This window comes from Pseudophryne corroboree, chromosome 3 (assembly GCF_028390025.1).
Source record: "Pseudophryne corroboree isolate aPseCor3 chromosome 3, aPseCor3.hap2, whole genome shotgun sequence".
Classification (NCBI taxonomy): domain Eukaryota; kingdom Metazoa; phylum Chordata; class Amphibia; order Anura; family Myobatrachidae; genus Pseudophryne; species Pseudophryne corroboree.
Genome location: NC_086446.1, coordinates 730,519,650 through 730,540,301, shown reverse-complemented (window position 1 = coordinate 730,540,301; position 20,652 = coordinate 730,519,650). Strand labels below are relative to the sequence as shown.

Here is a 20,652-nt window from a genome sequence, read left to right as displayed (position 1 = left end):
TTTTTGCGATATTGCTTGGACATCTGTGTTGTATGCTTATTTTAAAAATAATTTTAGATTTATTTACTTCTGAAAAACGGTGCAATTATTCCAATATTACTTTTTTCAAACATTTGCAAGTAGTCAATCTCTGCAATATCTGAGGCATAATTCTCAAATGTAACAGATTTATTGTGTGCAACATCATGTACATTTGGATATACAACACAAAATAATTAAGCTTGAAGCTCTTAATCAGAAATTATTTGTTTATCCAATACCTAATAGATGGTTACAGTACACTAAGGCTTTGCAGTTATAATTTTTACACAAAGCATGGTAATAATGTTTGGTCCACTTTTTCAACAGTCCCACAGACCAGCCGGCCAGACAGGCCTCAGACAAGTCAGGATGAGGCAGGGATTGCAGGTAAGACTTCACTGTAGTCACATATTCTGAAAACACATAGAAGTACAAAATATTAATGTTTATATTTTCACATAGGTTCTGCTTCTGGAAGCCGACCTCCTGTAAGGCGCCCATCACAGGGCTCGGGCCACTTACCCAGGAGGCCAAGTAAGACACGGCGTCTTGGCACGGAATCTGCGGCTCCATCATCCCCACCCAGGCGACGCATTTCGGCAGTGTCACCCCAGCCACCACTGGCACTATTGGCGAGTTCGCAGAGTGATGAGCCCCGATCACCTCAGTTATCTGGTGAGTAAAAACAGAAATTAAACACATAGGCAATAATATACACAGTACAGTTAATATGTTGTTAGTTGGTTTTGAGATTACATGTTTTCCAGAACAAGCAATGTGATGTTACGTCTTCAATTGCTAAAGGTGAAAATGTTTTTTTTTAAAAGGTCTTAGTGGATGATCTCGCCAACATCATTTTTATTAAATAACAGACATTTTTTTAAAATTTGGCCACACACGTGCACATTAAAATAAAATACCAATAAAATTCCTAAAAAAAAACAGCATCCACAACATTATATTGTTCACACATCTCCCCTGTCCAGTATGTAGATGGCTTACTGGCTCCGCTCATCTGGACTATCCAGGTAAGTAGTCTATATCGTGGTCAGGGGAGGTGATATAACACTGTAATGCTGTGGAGGGGAGGTAGTTAGGTGTGGATTATGCAAATCTGTCTATGTGGCCGCCTGTGTTGGTATATATGTTTTTGATAAAAAAAAACATTATAAGTTTTGAAAAACAACGCCAAAAACTATACAAATGGAGTATTATGAATGTAGTAATGTGTAGAAGTAGCCTTTAAACAAATTGACTAATAAACATTGCATGTTGGCCACCCCATACAGAGCCCAGCTTGATGGCCGACGTGGACCAGCAGGGGCAAGACCAACAGGCAACCATCACACTGCAACTTACACCTGTTGACCCAAGCCAGCCAATACAGCTGCAGGATATCCCCCAAGCCTCCATCAGTCCACAACTGGCACAAGCTCCGCCCCCAACCCAAATACCAGATGACTTTTGGGCCAGTTGGACAAGCCAACAGGCACAAAGCAATGCCAGCCTGACCGCACATACACAACACCTTGCCAGTCTGCCCCATCATCTACCGCGCATTAGTCGCAACTCGGGCAGACTGATTGTACAAGTAGGGCGAATGGCAACCTCAATGGAGCAAATAAGGGCTGACAACAGCCAAATGCTTGCTCATTTAACGCGCATCATAGATGAGCAACAGCGCCATCAGCAGGCACTCGTTCAGCTCATTCAGCACAACCAGGTTGTGAATGAGTCCTTATCCCGGATTGTAGCCAGCCACACTGCAACCAACACTCAACTGATTGCAAGCATTAATAATTTGAGCAGCAATATTACATTGATGGGAGCTCACCAAGTAACCTCCAGCTCGGGGACCACGACCCCTATCCAAACGCCAGTAACCTCCCCTGTTCGGCGTTCCTCCAGAGCACGTGCCAGTGAGCCAGCACAAAGCACAGCACCCAGCACACACAAGCGGAAAAAATAACCCCAATGTGATTTGCAAAATAAAAATTTGTATTTGACAAACACACAACTTCCTGTGTCCGTCTCAAACATTGTCGAAGCTGCTCTGTATGTATGTATGTTTTTCATGGGTAATGACTGAAAATGTATTTTTAGCATAAACTAAGTACAATGTACACACCACTATAAACAACAAACAGTAAGTTACAAAACACACAATAGAAAGTAGTGCAAAGTGTTTAGTCAAGGATAATTACAGCCTACTAAAACTGACCTGAAAAATAGCGCAGGATCACTTCTTGCCGTACCTGCCTCCCTACATATGTACTCACACTGTCACCAGATGGGTCTAACTCCTCTGCTTGCTGACTGCTTTCTCCCTCATCATGTGCCAGATGTTGGTTTAAACACAGATTATGGAGAAAACAGCAGCAGAACACAATTCTAGTCACCTTTGAGGGACTATACAACAAAAGGCCTGCAGATTTATCCAGACACCGAAACCGTGACTTCAGCACACCAAAACATCTTTCTATCACATTCCGCGTAGCCTTATGTGCATGATTGTAACTGTGTTCAGCAGGAGAATCAGGTTGGGACAATGGAGTAAGGAGCCAAGAGTAGCAGCCGTAACCCCCATCACCTGAAAAACAGATATAGTCAACATTAGTACATATGTTAGATTATTCTTTCACCTAATCAAAACTCGAGTTTGTGGTTAAAAGACATACACACAAAACATTTTAAACATACCCAACAGCCAGCCATCAGGCATTTGTCCGTCCTCAAATTTATCGAAGAGCGATGACTGACTGAGGATGAAGGAGTCATGGCAGCCACCAGGGTAACCTGCAACAACACTCATAATTTTTATGTTTGCATCACAGACCACCTGGACATTAGTTGATTGTGCCAGATGCCTATTAGTATATATATATTGGCGGCCCTTAGGTGATCTCAGCTGAACGTGTGTGCAATCTATGGCCCCCAGCACATTGGGCATGCCAGCAAGCTCATAGAAAGCTACCCTGACAGCACTCCACTCCGACTCCTCGGTAGGGAAGCAGATTGAGGCATTAATGTGTGGCTCCAACACATCCAAAACCTGAGTGGACATTAAACAAGCTAAGGTGAGTGTCATGTTAGGTATTCTCTACAATACTGTGTTGTTTGTACTTACAGAAGCAACACTTAGACATAACCGCCTATGTATTTTTAGACTCACCTGATTCAAATATCTGGAAAAGGTGGGCTGTGAGATACCAATGACGTCGCCTGCCACAGCCTGGAAGCTCCCAGTAGCCATAAAGTGTAACACAGCCAGGAGTTTGTGTAGGCCTGAGACAGAGCGAGAGCGTGCTGTCTCAGGGTCTATGCCCAGTTTGACAAGGTCATACAGGTGGAAAATGTTGGTTCTATTTAGGCGGAACATCTGTATGACCCTATCATCGGACAATGCATTTAAGTTTAAACGCCCTCTAAAAAAACGAGGCTGGCGTAGCCTCCGCGGTACCTGGACAACCTGTTGACCATGTTCACTTACCTGGGCCTGATTCCTGGAAGCCTCATGGAGCAGTCTAAGGTATCCCACAGCAAACCAAAAATCATTGGCACACACCACAGCCGCCATTTCAGAGTGAGAGAAGTTCAAAATGTGCCTGGAACACTTTTATAGGGCCAAACATTCAGGTGTGAGTAATGGATAATTGAGTACACATGTAAACACGGTTTTCAAATGCTGGCGCGTTTTTTTTTAGGAAAAAAATACGATGTGTAATTTTTCGCGGCCGCGAATGCATTTTCACGGCAGCAATTACAATTACGAATGGATAGTAAATGACCGAGATTCATATCTAAACAGGCGTAATTTGACCGATGGTGTATTCATTCGTAATTTTTTACTTGGACTTGCAAAAAAATACGAATGCCCTCATCTCTGCCGTGATTAGTGTTTAGTAAATTACCGAGATGACACTTTGCTGAAAAAACGGCATCTCGGTCAAAATCGGGAGCTTAGTAAATTTACCCCATTATGTGTATCTGACACTATACTGGAGACATTGTGTGTAAGGAACACTACTGTGACTGTTATGTGTAAGGCTGCTAATTGTGTGCATAGAGGTGGTGTGAAAACATTTATTTATAGTCTAATAATATGAAATTATGAGGCCATGCCCACTTTCCCAGAGGCCACGCCCACTTTCCTGGAGCGCGTGCGCCTTCGGCGCACGCATGAGTGTGGGGGGGGGGAACTTTTACATGTTCTCGCTCAGGGTACTAGTAGGCCTGGAGCCGGCCCTGGTATAACCCCATGATAAATATATATAGTAAATATTGCTAGTGCATGCATGATAATGTACCAGATTAATAACTGCAATGCACTGTAGATAATATGTATAATATATAATTCAAGTGCACAGTCTGGAACCTAATCCCTAGATGAGGAGGGACCCCAGGCAGTGGGGCCCACCGGTGGTTTCCCCTGTACCCCTGTGGGCCAGTCCAACCCTGGCTACAATTTATATTCCCTACCACATGTACATGAGCACACATTCATACTAGGGTTAATTTGTGTTGGGATCCAATTAACCTACCAGTATATTTTTGGATTGTGGGAGGAAACCGGAATACCTGGAGTTAACCCACGCAAGTACGGGGAGAATATACAAACTCTGCACAGGTAGAGCCATGGTGGGAATCGAACCCATGACCTTAGTCCTGTGAAGCAGTAATGCTAACCATTACACCATCCGTATTGCCCCGACAGCCCCCATTTAGCCCCCTAACACTCATCTTTTCCCTACCCTAATCCTAACCTTCCCTTGTGGGTGCTTAACCCTAACCCTCCCTGGTTGTGCCTGACCCTAACCCTCCCCACTAGGTGCCTTACCCTAACCCTCCCTTTCCCGCTGCCTAAACCTAACCTTCCCCACTAGATGCCTAAACCTAACCTCCCCCTGTATGTGCCTAAACCTAACCTCCCCCTGTATGTGCCTAACCCTAACCCTCCCTCCCCAGTCCCTAACCCTAACCTTCCCGTGTGTGTACCCTAAACCTAACCCCCCTTATGCTGCCTAAACCTCCCCCACCCCGCGGCACGAAGCTAACTGCTTCCCTGTTTAACTTACCTCCAAAAGACATATTTATTTACCATGTATCTCTCTCTCATTAAGAAAGCACATAAGTCCCACAGTGCCACATAATCAAATGAAACTTGCCTTACAAATTATTCTGAAGTAGAGATGAGCGGGTTCGGTTCTCAGAGAACCAAACCCCCCCGAACTTCACTACCCGAGCCCGATCTGAGTCAGGCTCGGGTTTTCCTGCCTTACTCGGAAACCAGAACGAGGCAAAACGTCATCATCCCGCTGTCGGATTCTCGCAGAGTTTAGATTCCATATAAGGAGCCGCGCCTCCCCACCATTTTCACTCCAGCATTGGAGAGTGTAGAGAGAGGATGTGTCTCCGTCCTCAGTGTCCTGCATCTGTTCAATGTTAGTGTCTTGTGCTGCATCAGTCCAGTCACAGTGGTGGTGTCCTCTGCTGCCATATGTCCAGTGCTGCTGTATAAGTCCAGTCCAGTGGTGCTGTGTTGTGCTGCATCAGTTCAGTGGTATATTGTACTTCATCAGTCCAATCACAGAGGTGGTGTCCTCTGCTGCCATATGTCCAGTGCTGCTGTATAAGTCCAGTCCATTGCAGTGGTGCTGTGTTGTTCTGCATTAGTACAGTGGTAGTGTATTGTGCTGCATCAGTCCAGTCACAGTGGTGGTGTCCTCTGCTGCCATATGTCCAGTGCTGCTGTATAAGTCCAGTCCATTGCAGTGGTGATGTGTTGTCCTGCATTAGTACAGTGGTAGTGTCTTGTGCTGCATCAGTCCAGTCACAGTGGTGGTGTCCTCTGCTGCCATATGTCCAGTGCTGCTGTATATGTCCAGTCCATTGCAGTGGTGCTGTGTTGTCCTGCATCAGTCCAGTCGTGGTGTCCCTGTGCTGCTGTATATGTCTAGTGATACTGCCATATATGTCCAGTGATACTACTGTATATATGTCCATTGATACTGCCGTATATGTCCAGCGGTACTGCCGTATAATTCCAGTGATCCTGCCGTATAATTCCAGTGATACTGCCATATATGTCCAGTGATACTGCCGTATAATTCCAGTGATCCTGCCGTATATGTCCAGCGGTACTGCCGTATAATTCCAGTGATCCTGCCGTATAAATCCAGTGATCCTGCCGTATAATTCCAGTGATCCTGCCGTTTAATTCCAGTGGTACTGGCATATAAATCCAGTCCAGTGATACTGCTGTATATGTCCAGTGATACTGATGCTGCCGTTTATGTCAAACAGTACTGCCGTATAATTCCTGTGATCCTGCCGTATAAATCCAGTGATCCTGCCGTATAATTCCAGTGGTACAGGTGTATTATTCTAGTCCAGTGATACTGCCGTATACTGTATGTCCATTAATACTGCCGTATATGTCCATTGATATTGGCATATATGTCCAGTGATACTGCCGTATAATTCCAGTGATCCTGCCGTATATGTCCAGCGGTACTGCCGTATAATTCCAGTGATCCTGCCGTATAACTCCAGTGATCTTGCCGTATAATTCCAGTGATCTTGCCGTATAATTCCAGTGATCCTGCCGTATAATTCCAGTGATCCTGCCGTATAATTCCAGTGGTACTGGCATATAAATCCAGTCCAGTGATACTGCTGTATATGTCCAGTGATACTGATACTGCCGTATATGTCCAGCAGTACTGCCGTATAATTCCAGTGATCCTGCCGTGTAAATCCAGTGATCCTGCCGTATAATTCTAGTGGTACTGGTGTATAATTGTAGTCCAGTGATACTGCCGTATACTGTATGTCCATTAATACTGCCATATATGTCCATTGATACTGGCATATATGTCCAGTGATACTGCCGTATAATTCCAGTGATCCTGCCGTATATGTCCAGCGGTACTGCCATATAATTCCAGTGATCCTGCCGTATAAATCCAGTGATCTTGCCGTATAATTCCAGTGGTACTGGCATATAAATCCAGTCCAGTGATAATGCTGTATATGTCCAGTGATACTGATACTGCCGTATATGTCCAGCAGTACTGCCGTATAAATCCAGTGATCCTGCCGTATAAATCCAGTGATCCTGACGTATAATTCCAGTGGTACTGGCGTATAATTCTAGTCCAGTGATACTGCTGTATACTGTATGTCCATTAATACTGCCGTATATGTCCATTGATACTGCCATAAATGTCCAGTGGTACTGCCGTATAATTCCAGTGATCCTGCCGTATAATTCCAGTGATCCTGCCATATAATTCCAGTGGTACTGGCGTATAAGTCCAGTCCAGTGATACTGCCGTATATGTCCAGTGATACTGCCGTATATGTCCATTGATACTGCCGTATATGTCCAGCGGTACTGCCGTATAATTCCAGTGATCCTACCGTATAATTCCAGTGGTACTGGCGTATAAATCCAGTGATCCTGCCATATAATTCCAGTGGTACTGGCGTATAAGTCCAGTCCAGTGATACTGCCGTATATGTCCAGTGATACTGCTGTATATGTCCATTGATACTGCCGTATATGTCCAGTGATCCTGCCGTATATGCCCAGTGATCCTGCGTTATAATTCCAGTGGTACTGGCATATTAATCCAGTCCAGTGATACTGCTGTATATGTGCAGTGATACTGCCATATAATTCCAGTAATACTGCCTTATATGTCCATTGATACTGCCATATATGTCCAGCGGTACTGCCGTATAATTCCAGTGATCCTACCGTATAATTCCAGTGGTACTGGCATATAAATCCAGTAATCCTGCCATATAATTCCAGTGGTACTGGCGTATAAATCCAGTCCAGTGATACCTCCGTATATGTCCAGTGATTCTGCCGTATATGTTCAGCGGTACTGCCGTATAATTCCAGTGATCCTGCCGTATAAGTCCAGTGATCTTGCCGTATAATTCCAGTGATCTTGCCGTATAATTCCAGTGATCCTGCCGTATAATTCCAGTGATCCTGCCGTATAATTACAGTGGTACTGGCATATAAATCCAGTCCAGTGATACTGCTGTATATCTCCAGTGATACTGATACTGCCGTATATGTCCAGCAGTACTGCCGTATAATTCCAGTGATCCTGCCGTATAAATCCAGTGATCCTGACGTATAATTCCAGTGGTACTGGCGTATAATTCTAGTCCAGTGATACTGCCGTATACTGTATGTCCATTAATACTGCCGTATATGTCCATTGATACTGCCATATATGTCCAGTGGTACTGCCGTATAATTCCAGTGATCCTGCCGTATAATTCCAGTGATCCTGCTGTATAATTCCAGTGATCCTGCCATATAATTCCAGTGGTACTGGCGTATAAGTCCAGTCCAGTGATACTGCCGTATATGTCCAGTGATACTGCCGTATATGTCCATTGATACTGCCGTATATGTCCAGCGGTACTGCCGTATAATTCCAGTGATCCTACAGTATAATTCCAGTGGTACTGGCGTATAAATCCAGTGATCCTGCCATATAATTCCAGTGGTACTGGCGTATAAGTCCAGTCCAGTGATACTGCCGTATATGTCCAGTGATACTGCTGTATATGTCCATTGATACTGGCGTATATGTCCAGTGATCCTGCCGTATATGCCCAGTGATCCTGCCGTATAATTCCAGTGGTACTGGCGTATAAATCCAGTCCAGTGATACTGCTGTATATGTGCAGTGATACTGCCATATAATTCCAGTGATACTGCCTTATATGTCCATTGATACTGCCGTATATGTCCAGCGGTACTGCCGTATAATTCCAGTGATCCTACCGTATAATTCCAGTGGTACTGGCATATAAATCCAGTAATCCTGCCATATATTTCCAGTGGTACTGGCGTATAAGTCCAGTCCAGTGACACCTACGTATATGTCCAGTGATTCTGCCGTATATGTCCATTGATACTGCCGTATATGTCCAGTGATCCTGCCGTATATGTCCAGTGATCCTGACGTATATGTCCAGTGGTACTGGCGTATAAATCCAGTCCAGTGATACTGCTGTATATGTCCAGTGATACTGCCGTATAATTCCAGTGATACTGCTGGTTATGTCCATTGATACTGCCGTATATGTCCAGTGGTACTGCTGTATAATTCCAGTGATCCTACCGTATAATTCCAGTGATCCTGCCGTATAAGTCCAGTGGTACTGGCGTATAAATCCAGTGATCCTGCCGTATGAGTCCAGTGATACTGCCGTATAATTCCAGTGATACTGCAGTATATGTCCAGTGGTACTGCCATACAGGGGCGGATTGGGAACAAAAAGCGGCCCTGGAAAAATTTGTGTGGCCCCACATGGGCAGCACCAGAGGTGTAAGTTCTAGCCATGGGCCAAGGCAGCAGCACCCTCCCCCCAAGACTTTCCAGATAGTGGGCATGTCCAGCACCAAGGGGGAAGTTAAAAAGAAATAAAATTAAATATTATGAGCACATTATATGATACACCTTCAGAATTTAGGAAACTATATCATTCTTTAGAAATATATATTTTCTTGCTTATTACACCAACAGTATTCCAGTCACTATTCACTCAATCTTATATGTCAGCCAAACAGGCAGACAGAGCATACATAAGATCATCTGCAATCACAGGCTAAGTGGCAAAGTAATTTTCATATATGCAAATTAGTTTGCATCTTATTCATTATGTCTATAAAAAGGACCACATGTCCTCAAATAAAACAGGCCCCACGGGTGCGTCGGCCCACCGGGAATCTTCCCTGTAAACCCTATGGCCAATCCGCCTCTGCTGCCATATAATTCCAGTGATACTGCCGTATATATATATATATATATATATATATATATATATACCCTGTTGCAAAGTGGATTACTGAGGCCATAACAACTATGCCGGTGCTAGACGTGCGTCCGGTATCTGCCATTACTGCAGTGGGACTGCAGTGCCAACCCGAAATGGGCCAGGTGTTTGTGCCGCACACTTGTGTCGCTTAGCTTAGTCATACAGCTACCTCATTGCCCTCTTTTACTTCTTGGCATGATGTGCTGTTTGGGTACTATTTTTTATTAAGTGACATCCTGTCTGACACTGCAATGCCACTCCTAGATGGGCCAATTGTTAGTGTCACTTAGCTTAGTCATACAGCTACCTCATTGCACCTCTTTTACATCTTTGCATGATGTGCTGTTTGGGGCATTTTTTTATATCTGCCCCCCTGTCTGACACTGCAGTGCCAACCCTAGATGGGCCAGGTGTTTGTGCCGCGCACTTGTGTCGCTTAGCTTAGTCATACAGCAACCTTGGTGCACCTCTTTTTCATCTTTGCATCATGTGCTGTTTGGGGCATGGTTTTTTAAAGTGCCATCCTGTCTGACACTGCCGTATAAGTCCAGGGGTACTGCTGTATTAGTCCAGGGGTACTGCTGTATTAGTCTAGGGGTACTGCCATATAAGTCCACCAATTGCAGAATTTTTTAAAAATGACAGGGGCGTGCAAGAGATGCTGTCAGTGGACTGAAAAATTGCGCGCCACTTTCGACATTCAGCCACTGCATGCCACTGCTAGATGGGCCAGGTGGTTGTGCCTCTTAGCTTAGTCATACAACAACCTCGGTGCACTTCTTTTTCTTCTTTTCATCATGTGCTGTTTAGGGCCTATTTTTTAAATCTGCCATCCTGTCTGCCACTGTAGTGCCGCTTCTAGATGGGCCAGGTGTTTGTGCTGCACACTTATGTCGCTTAGCTTAGTCATACAGCAACCTCGGTGCACCTCTTTTTCTTCTTTGCATCATGTGCTGTTAGGGGCCTTTTTTTTTAAATCTGCCATCCTGTCTGACACTGCAGTGCCACTCCTAGATGGGCCAGGTGTTTGTGCTGCACACTTGTGTCGCTTTGCTTAGTCATACAGCCACCTCGGTGCAACCTTTTGGGCTAAAAACAATATTGTGAGGTGTTCAGAATAGACTGGAAATGAGTGGAAATGAATGTTATTGAGGTTAATAATAATGTAGGATTAAAATTACCCCCAAATTCTGTGATCTTAGCTGTTTTTATGTCTTTTTAAAAAATCATCCAGATCCAAAACCAAAACACATAAGGGTGATTTTGCAAAACCAATCCAAAACCAAAACACGAGCGGGGAATTAGACCCAAAACACAAAACACGAAAAGTGCCCGCCGCACATCTCTATTCTGAAGCCACACGAAACAACCAACCTCTACCTCCGCTCTACCATTGTTTGAATCAAAATTCTTTTAAAGCCACAACTTTAGAATTTTCAGTTGAGAGCATGAAAAAGATTAAACTATATCAGGTAGTTACAGCTAATGCAAAACCTTGATCAGAGGATCACTTCTTTGTAACAGCTTAAAGAAATATTATAGTATCAGACTTGTGAAAATGTAAACCTTCCATAGAGGACGTTCCCAATATCAAATTTTACTAGGTCCATTTAAAAGAGATTGTTTCTTTCCTGCAGTAGTTAAGATCTCTCTACATATGCAGACAATACACTGCTAACTAATTAATTGCAGTCTAGAGCTTTAAGATGTAATATTTCTTGTCAGCTTTTAAATAATAGACAGAAATAGGAAATACTGTGTCATGTTTCTTCTAAGCTTCCACCGGTAATTTGCGCACTTTAATTCACAACCAAGCTGTACGGGAAGACCAGCCGTATATTCCACTTCCACAAGCTGGTTCTTTTTCATAGACCAGAAAACATAAAAGTCTACCCAAGGTCACTTAGGTTGAAGGACATACAGCACTCAGCCATCTGTGAGACATCTGCCCATTCCGAATATTAGAACATTATTAGTAGGACTGTTGTAACTTAATAGATTCTATCCTGCATGGCTCAGATACTCCTTTTTGTCTGTTAAGGTCAATGAAGAGATCACATATGTAGCTTATTTCCCCCCGTGTTCTAAAAATTTAATGGAAATGGAACCCAAAAATTTGCTACTTTTTATTTATTTAATCAGTAAAGGTATTGAATTCCTGCATGTTAAGGTGGCAATGCCGCTGATGAAAACAAGCCTTCATATTTATAGCAAAAGAAAATAAGAAAATCACCCAAATTTAGTTTTAGGGTAGGTCAGAATGGTTCTCAGCGGTGCAAATTTCAGTGATACAATCATAGAGACTGGCCGACGTGTCACCATATCTTGGAATGTCCTGACAAAGTGTGTTTGTAAGTTCTGCATTTTGGAAAACTTACTGCATGTCCTTCGAATAGAGCTTGGACAAATACGGTCAATTCATTCTGTGGTGCAGCGGGGTTGGGAAAGGTCATCGGACACTTAAGATGGGTACACACTTAAAGATATATCTGCCGATCAATTGATTGGCAGATATATCTATGGACGGATCGGGCAGTGTGTTGAGCATACACACTGCCCGATCCGTCGGGGACTGACGTCATGAACTGGGCAGGCGTGTACACACCGCCGCCCAGTTCAGCTGTCAATCACCGCCGGCTGCCGCAGCATGTGTACGGGCGGTCGGCCGCCCGCCCGTACACACACAACGACGCGCCAATATATCGGTAGACATATTGGCCATCGGCTGTGCTGCGGGGCCGACATGATATGTCTGTGAACGATGGAGTTCACAGACATATCGCCCGTACACACTGGCCGATGAACCCGCGATATATCGGCCGTTTAAGAGAACGGTTGATATATCGGCCAGTGTGTACCCACCTTAAGAGCCAAAAAACAACAACATATTTTGCAGACAAAGGTGAGTATACTGTATGATCTAAAATTGCATTGGATAACTGAAGTTTTTGAATAAAACTGAAGAGGGCTAAACCTCAAAGCTGTGGGAAGGATACGTATAGGTCACCTTTTGGCATTTAGTCTATTGCCTTTGGATATCGAGCAGGGCCTTCCTACCTCTATGTCTATCTGTCTTTGCCCAGTTTTGTTCTATAACTGTTGTTCTAATTGTAAAGTGCAACAGAATATGCTGCGCTATATAAGAAACTGCTAATAAATAAATAAATGTGTATTAATAGGTTATGTATTTAGGGCTTGGACAATATTATGAATCTGAGGTGCGCTCACTTACATTGACTGGTAGTTGGCTGTGCCACCCTAATAGTGGCAGTGTCACCAGTCTGACAGGGTAGACGGTTGAGTTGGACACCTTTGGGGTCGATTCAGTTCGGCAACTTATGAATAGCGCCGGGAATTAGCTCCCGACGCTATTCAATTCAGCTGCTAGTGACCCGCAATTGTCGGGAATTCTTCACTCATCCCCGGGGGATGAGAGAAGAAACACGACAAAAGTGCTGCCTCGCGCCGGGGAGTTAAGTCGGAGAATGCCCGTTCTCCCGACAATTCAACCTATTTAGTCGACGAGAACGGGCCATCGCCGACTTAACTGGAGCTGAATTGAATAGCGTCGGGAGCTAATTCCCGGAGCTATTCATAAGTTGCCGAATTGAATCGACCTATTTGTTGTGTTGTTGTTAGCTTTAAGCACCTTTAGACGGTATCTGCCTGCAATGCATATTGTGGTTGAAGTTGGTGCACTGATGGATTGTCTGCTTTCTGGCCATCCTTTGTTGCCAGGTTACAAGTTCTCTTTTATTAATTGTTTTAAATAAATAGCCAACCTTTTCTACCAAATTTTACATCTCCGTGTATTTATTATATTGATTACTTAGTATTGTTTTAACTTGACAACACATATCACAGTCATCAATCGAGAGAAGCTTTAGCGATTTTTGACATTAGTTTCAACTAGAAATACCTGTAGTATACAGTATATGATAATTGTGGCCAGACTGATAATCTTTTACAGCCCAAATTATAAAAAATAAGATGCTCAGCTTCCTGGCGACACTGGCCAACATTGGTAAGAGTCGCCTTATCACTTGCCAGGACAGTAAGGTGTCAAGGAGTGCATACAGGAGTCAGTCTATAAGATGCCACATGCTCTATAGAACAGGAAGCCCAGATTCTAACTTACCTGGTGGACCCTATTCTACAACAAAAAAAAATGTAAGTTACAATAATAATTACAACATGAGTTTAATAATTCATTTTTTTTAAATAAAATAAACATTCTAAAATAAAATGATAATAATGTGTTACTTTAATAGTACTGTAAATCAGTGGTTCCAGTGGGCACCAGAGGTGGCATTAGAAATTAGAGACAGCGGTGGTACTTATTCCACCACTGCATGGGCGTATCTACTGTACTTGTATCATGGGTGGAGCGTGTGTGGTGTACATGGCCCCTGGATCCAAGGGAGCCCCCACTGCACACTTTGCACCCGTAAGCTATAATTATCTCTCCACCCCATCACAGATACTGTATCACAAGAAAAATAGCAAATGCGCAATAGATTCTGGCATGGTGCCAAAGTTTACTCGGCACCGGCACCAGCACGAGGTAGGAGGACCCTGCACAGTGACTTTACATGGCCCCTTCCTCCGCCCCTGCACCACTGTTAATGATAAACAGATCACCCAATGCTTTACATAGGGAATCTTCACAGAATGCCTCCAGTGAGGGCTACAGCTTGCAATACCCCTAAAACTATTGGAAGACTTTGTTGAAAGTACTGTAGAACAATAAACTTTAGAGATGAGTGTGAGGAAATTAGGTCTGTGACAATTAATATACCGTAGCTTTGCCTCATTTCCCATGTCAAATATATACTTTTTATACCCATATCTGTATACATTCAATTCAGAATCAGAATCAGGTTTTTTGGCCAGGTATACCTGCGTATACTAGGAATTTGTTTTTGGTTTGCTATACAACAGCCAAGTAGGTAACAGCTAAGCAGGTGAGGGGGGGGGCAAGTACGTCTAGTCAGTCAATGTTCAGGAGTTCAGCAGGCGGACCGCTTGGGGAAAGAGAAACTTTTGAGGCTCTGGTGGACCCGGCGGGGATGGCTCTGTAACGCCTGCCTTGTTCATTCTCCATAACATGTCCATCGCTGCTCACCCAGTATTGGGGTGCAATTCAGAATGCGTCGCTGCTGCTGCAGCAGCAGTGATCGCAGTCTGAATTACTATGCGCAGTGCGCCCTACAGCCAGTGAGATGTGAAAGCATCTAACTGGTGTGATCGCCTCTGCATGATTGACAGGCAGAGGCGGTCACGAGGCGGGAGGGGACGTGCCAACAGCGTTAGGACACCATTGAAGGGAGCGGTCCGGAAAACGGAGGCATGTCCGGACCATTGGGTGGGCGAACTGTGGCAGCTGCGTGACCTCACACGCAGCCACTGTGACCCGAGACACAGCGGTTAGCCCCCTGCCAGCCCGCAGAAGCTGCGCTGGCAGGAAACTACTTGTCAGGTACAAAAGCATCGCCACCGTACGATGCTTTTGTGCCTGTGCAGGGCCTGTGCAGTCATGCTGGGCGGACTAGCCCTGTGCTGGGCGCCCCCCCCCCCCCCCCCCCGCATTTCAGAGTAAATGATCGCAGATGTGCTAAATTTAGCACATCAGCAATCAACTCTGAATTACCCCCATTGTGTTAAGGTAAACCTTAATATTGTTAATATATGCAATTGTGTTGTTATCTGCTACACTTTAGGTTAGGTAATATATTCAGGTTAGACCTAGATTCCTTTCCTTTGTTTACTTACACCGCAGTGGACAAGGGTGAGTCATATAAGGTAACATTGTCCTATTTGTTTACTCCCTATTGTCCAACAGTATACTGGCCAGACATGGGGTCTCTCTGGATGATGTAATCACCTTGATTAGAATAAGGATTGTATTCCAATGCTGTAGGATCCTAAGACAAGGAAGTCACACACACCCCTGCAATATGAAGCTTCTGGGGATATAAGTAGAGCTTCCCAGAGAGCTGCAAAGAGATTCTCTGCTCCGAGACTAAGAAGTAATGTTATGTCTGGAGTTTGAAGTGGAATTGGATTATAGAGGTGTGCTGTGCTGTTTATAACTCATTCTGTTCAATAAACCACTGTTGGCAAATCTGGGCCCTGGCTCAAGTCTTGGATTCCAAATGGAGTCATCCTCCCGGACTTGGATTCGTGCAGGTTTTTGGATTTTATATAAGGAACTGGCAGTGGTGACTCATCGCCATTTCACTCCAGTCACGCTTCTGTGTGCTGCTATTTACTCTGCTGTGTCCATCTAAAGTGGCTGTGATGTGTCAATCTACAAGTGGCTGTGCTTATCTACAAATGTATGTTCTGTGTCCATTAAGTGACTGTACTGTGTCCATCTACAAGTGACTGTGCTGTGTCCTTTAAATGGCTGTGCTGTGTCCAACCACAAGCTGTGTACAGTATCCTTAGTCTAATTCTGTAGAACAGTGGTGCTGCACTGACCCTGCAGGCCATACCTCGCCCACTCCATTCACATACTGTATAAGAATTGTGAATTGTATTTGTCCATTGCCAAAAATAAAAAAATAGAAAGTTTTAAAAAGTTTTTTTTTTTTACTTTTGGGCAACCTGTGAACACTGTACCTTTTGTTCATGTACATATATAAGTGCTGTGACTCCACACAGTGTGAGCCAAGCTGCCTGTGTTATTTGTTTGTACTGTTCTGTGCACTCTACCCAGTATGCTCTTTAACCCAATGCTTTGTTCACTTCATGTACATATAAAAGTGGCCTAATTCCACACAGTGTTAGCTGAGCTGCCAGTTAAAAAATGGATAATTATCAGTTTAGAGAAGAGCAGGAGCAGCAACCAAATACTAGCATTGCGGATGCTGCAAACAGTTAAGATGATGATACTAGTCCTTCAACATCATCTAAAGCTGATGCTCAAGGGCATAGAGGGTTTAAGTCAGGGCATCTGAAATCTAAAAAACACTATTTTACAGGGTTAAAGGCAAAAACAAAAACACCTTAATTAAGGGGAAAGTTTAGTGCAGAAAAACATAAAATTGGCAACATGCCATCCACCAAACACTGTGGCAAGGAAAGGCCCAGGCCTTGGCCTTTATTTTATGAGTGGTGGTTCTGAAACTGTTAGTGAGGCATCTTCTTCTGCCTCTCATGATGATATAAGAACTTTTTACTCAGCATCAAGAAGAGGTGTAAAAAAAAATGAAAACCACTAAGGTGGTAAAACACACTGTGTTCAGAGCCGTCACACATCCCTGAGGAGTGTCTAGGGGTGTCCACATTAGCTATTTGTGAGTCTGACATTTCTTACACTGTCCTCATAGAGAAGCCTCTTTCACCTCCTTCCCCCATTTCTGCACCATCTGCACATATAGAAAGCAGTACAAGTAAAGGGATGCAGTTAGGAACCCGGCTGTCGTGAACCCAGCAGTCAGAATGCTGATGCTGGAATCCCAACACCAGTCTGAATACCGACACCAGCATCCAAAAAGGGAGCAAGATCCCAGGGCCAGAATCCCGACAACTGGGATCCCAAATGAGGAGACACCGCACCACAGCAGAAGTAAGCCACAGGGGAGGTTAGGTTTAGGCTGCAGGGTGAAGGTGGGTTAGGTTTAGGCTGCATTCCAGGGGCGTTAGGTTAAAGCTGCAGGGAGGGGGAGTTAGGTTTATGTTGCGGGAAGTGGGGATAGGTTTAAGCACCTCCAGGGGGTGGTTAGGGTTAGGCACAAAGGGGAAGGTTAGGAATAGGCAGTGGGCATGGAGGGTTAGGGGTGTGGGGGGAGGATAGAACACCTTAATTCACCCCTGTCGGTCTTTCTAAGTTTAGTATCCCAGCGTCTGTATTTTGAGTGCCGGGATACCACATGAAGGTATGTCATACTGATCCCCAAGTAAAGATGGTGATGAGGACATAAAAAAATTGAGGATGCTTGCATGGAAGTGGAACAGTATGAGGGGGAGATGTTTGTACTATTACTAAAAAAACTGAGGGTGAGGAAATTGATAATGTGTTTTGTGTAAGTCAGCCACCAGTGGTTGCAGTTCTTGCCCATGATAAAAAGAAAGCCACTGTGATGCCTGGGCATGAGACCAAAAAAGCCACCTCTTGGGTGTTATTTTTCCACAAATCCTGACAAAAATTTGTAAAGGCATTTGCTACATTTGTGAGGCCAAAGTAAATAGAAGTAGGGATGTTAGCCATCTAGACATCTCCATGTTACATCATTTGCAGTGAGTTTATGAAATTAATTTGAAATTTTTTTATAATAATTTGTTGTAATTAACACCCTCATTAACCTCCTCATTAATTATCAGAGGAAGTATTTCCAAATAAAATTGCTTTGTAGGAGTCCAAACAAACCAAGCACTTAAGCCACAAAAGTGGCAGTTCCTGTGGCTGAAGTGCTTGGTTTGTTAAACTGTGCAAGACCTTTTTAATATCCCACATAAGAGTGGGTGGGAGAGCCCAAGGTGGATTTGAGAGCCCAAGGACAATTCCATCTTGCACCAAATTTATTTTCTGTCACTACTGTTTGACATGGTGCCATAGATGTGTTATAAACTGCCATGTGTTTGTGCCGCTGCTCTGTTGCTTAGTAACCAGCCAGCTTGCTTTCGCCTTATCTGGATGAAAACAATATTGTGAGCAGTGAGGTGGTCAAAATTGACTGGAAATAACTGGAAGTGAATGTTATTGAGGTTAAAAAACTGTGCAAACAAAAAGTCCCAAATTATGAGTTTAGCTATTTTTTTTATTATCAATTTAAAAAAAAACAACACATATCAAAACCAAAACCCGATGACGAATTAGAACCAAAACCAGCAAAAAATGGGAGGGTGCACATCTCTACTTTAAAGATCCAGTGTTCAATAGAAAGTGATACTCTTTAATATGAGGACCAATTAAATGCATTCCTGCAGCAGATGTATGAAAGTGTTAAGGCCCATATAGACGGGCCGATGTGGGAGAGATGTGTGCTGAGCGAACCGCTCAGCACACATCTCTCCAGCCGCTTAGCACAGCGCGATCTGTGCTGAGCGTGCGGGGGGAGACGGGGGGGGGGGCGCTCATTTCACCCAGCGGGTGAAATGAGCGACCCGCTAGATTGGCCAATCTAGCACCAGGGATAGCGATGCGCGGGGCTGCGCATCGCTATCGCTGTAGGGGGTCCGCACGGAGTGATAATGCTTAAATTCTAAGAAATCTAGTCAGATTGCTTAGAATATCGCTCCGTGAGTACCCCCCTTTACGATTCACCTGCCTATAATGTCTGGAGGGTGAATTGCAAGACAAGATTACATGCTGGAGTAATAACTGCAGGCGGAAATAGTATACAGTACCAGGCCTGACTGTGGAATATTGTGGTGACTTGAGCTAGGAGTGACTAGATACTTTCAGTGTACTGATGGCTGACTGCGGAGGCTGAAGTGCAATATTATACTTTGACACAGGTGAGTGAGGACCAGCAGATGAGTGAACACACAGCTATGAACCATGACTAGAATGCAGCATCAGAATGTAACACAATAATCAATGTTGCAGATGAGGGATGTCCACAGAAGTGAAGGACTGCAAGCACTTTATTAAGGCAACAGAGTAACAATGTGCTGCAGTGGAGTCACAATGGTAATCCAAGGTAAAACAGATGCATAGTTTATAGGGCAGTACAGTATGAGATTTGTAGTGGGGTAGTGAAGCAATCGAATAAGAATCCAAAGAAACAAGGATTGCAGAGCAGGTACAGCTGTCCAATTGTTAAACAGGAATGTATGCAGGTACAGATGAAGTCCACAGTAATGTCAGAGCACGTGAACTAGGTAACTGGGTTACAAATCTGGCAGAACACAGCAAGGCATGGAAACAAGGGCCCTCATTCCGAGTTGATCGGTCGGTATTTTTCATCGCATCGCAATGAAAATCCGCTTAGTACGCATGCGCAATATTCGCACTGCGACTGCGCCAAGTAATTTAACAATAAAGATAGTATTTTTACTCACGGCTTTTTCATCGCTCCGGCGATCGTAATGTGATTGACAGGAAATGGGTGTTACTGGGCGGAAACACAGCGTTTTATGGGCGTGTGGTTGAAAACGCTACCGTTTCCGGAAAAAACGCAGGAGTGGCTGGAGAAACGGAGGAGTGGCTGGGCGAACGCTGGGTGTGTTTGTGACGTCAAACCAGGAACGACAAGCACTGAACTGATCGCACAGGCAGAGTAAGGTTGAAGTTACTCAGAAACTGCTAAGTAGTTTGTAATCGCAATATTGCGAATACATCGGTCGCAATTTTAAGAAGCTAAGATACACTCCCAGTAGGCGTAGGCTTAGCGTGTGTAACTCTGCTAAATTCGCCTTGCGACCGATCAACTCGGAATGAGGGCCCAGGTCACTTAGCTAGAGAGAGTCCCCTCAATTCCGGGCAAGGCAAGACAAGGCAGGACTATGCAAGGCTGGAACTGGAACCGGCTGAGCAGACTCCCAGACAAGGTCTCAGAAACACAGTTTGGAGCTCAGGTAACACAGATAGTACAAGTAATGTTCTCAGGACAAGGTAACACAAGGAATATAAGTAATATAACTGGCAGGTCTGTTTAAGGCTAGTTGCCTTTTAACAGGAGCAAGGACCAATGGTAACCCAGCCCCCTTGACTACAGAATACATTGCAGCTGGCATGCTGTACACATATACAGGACCCGAGGTGGTTTGTATGCCAGGCTGCAGCTGAGATACAAACAGAGCAATACTGCTCTCTGATAGCAGCACCTC

General features: G+C 44.2%; 1 protein-coding gene across 1 annotated transcript; it reads left to right on the top strand.

The window, feature by feature from the left end:
* The first annotated feature begins 303 nt into the window (after positions 1-303).
* Positions 304-2,022, top strand: LOC135058209 (uncharacterized). Its single transcript, XM_063963764.1, has 3 exons — positions 304-408; positions 484-696; positions 1,311-2,022. The coding sequence occupies exon 3, from the start codon at positions 1,322-1,324 to the stop codon at positions 1,988-1,990; it is 669 nt and encodes a 222-aa protein (XP_063819834.1). The 5' UTR covers positions 304-408; positions 484-696; positions 1,311-1,321; the 3' UTR covers positions 1,991-2,022.
* The last annotated feature ends 18,630 nt before the right edge of the window (positions 2,023-20,652 follow it).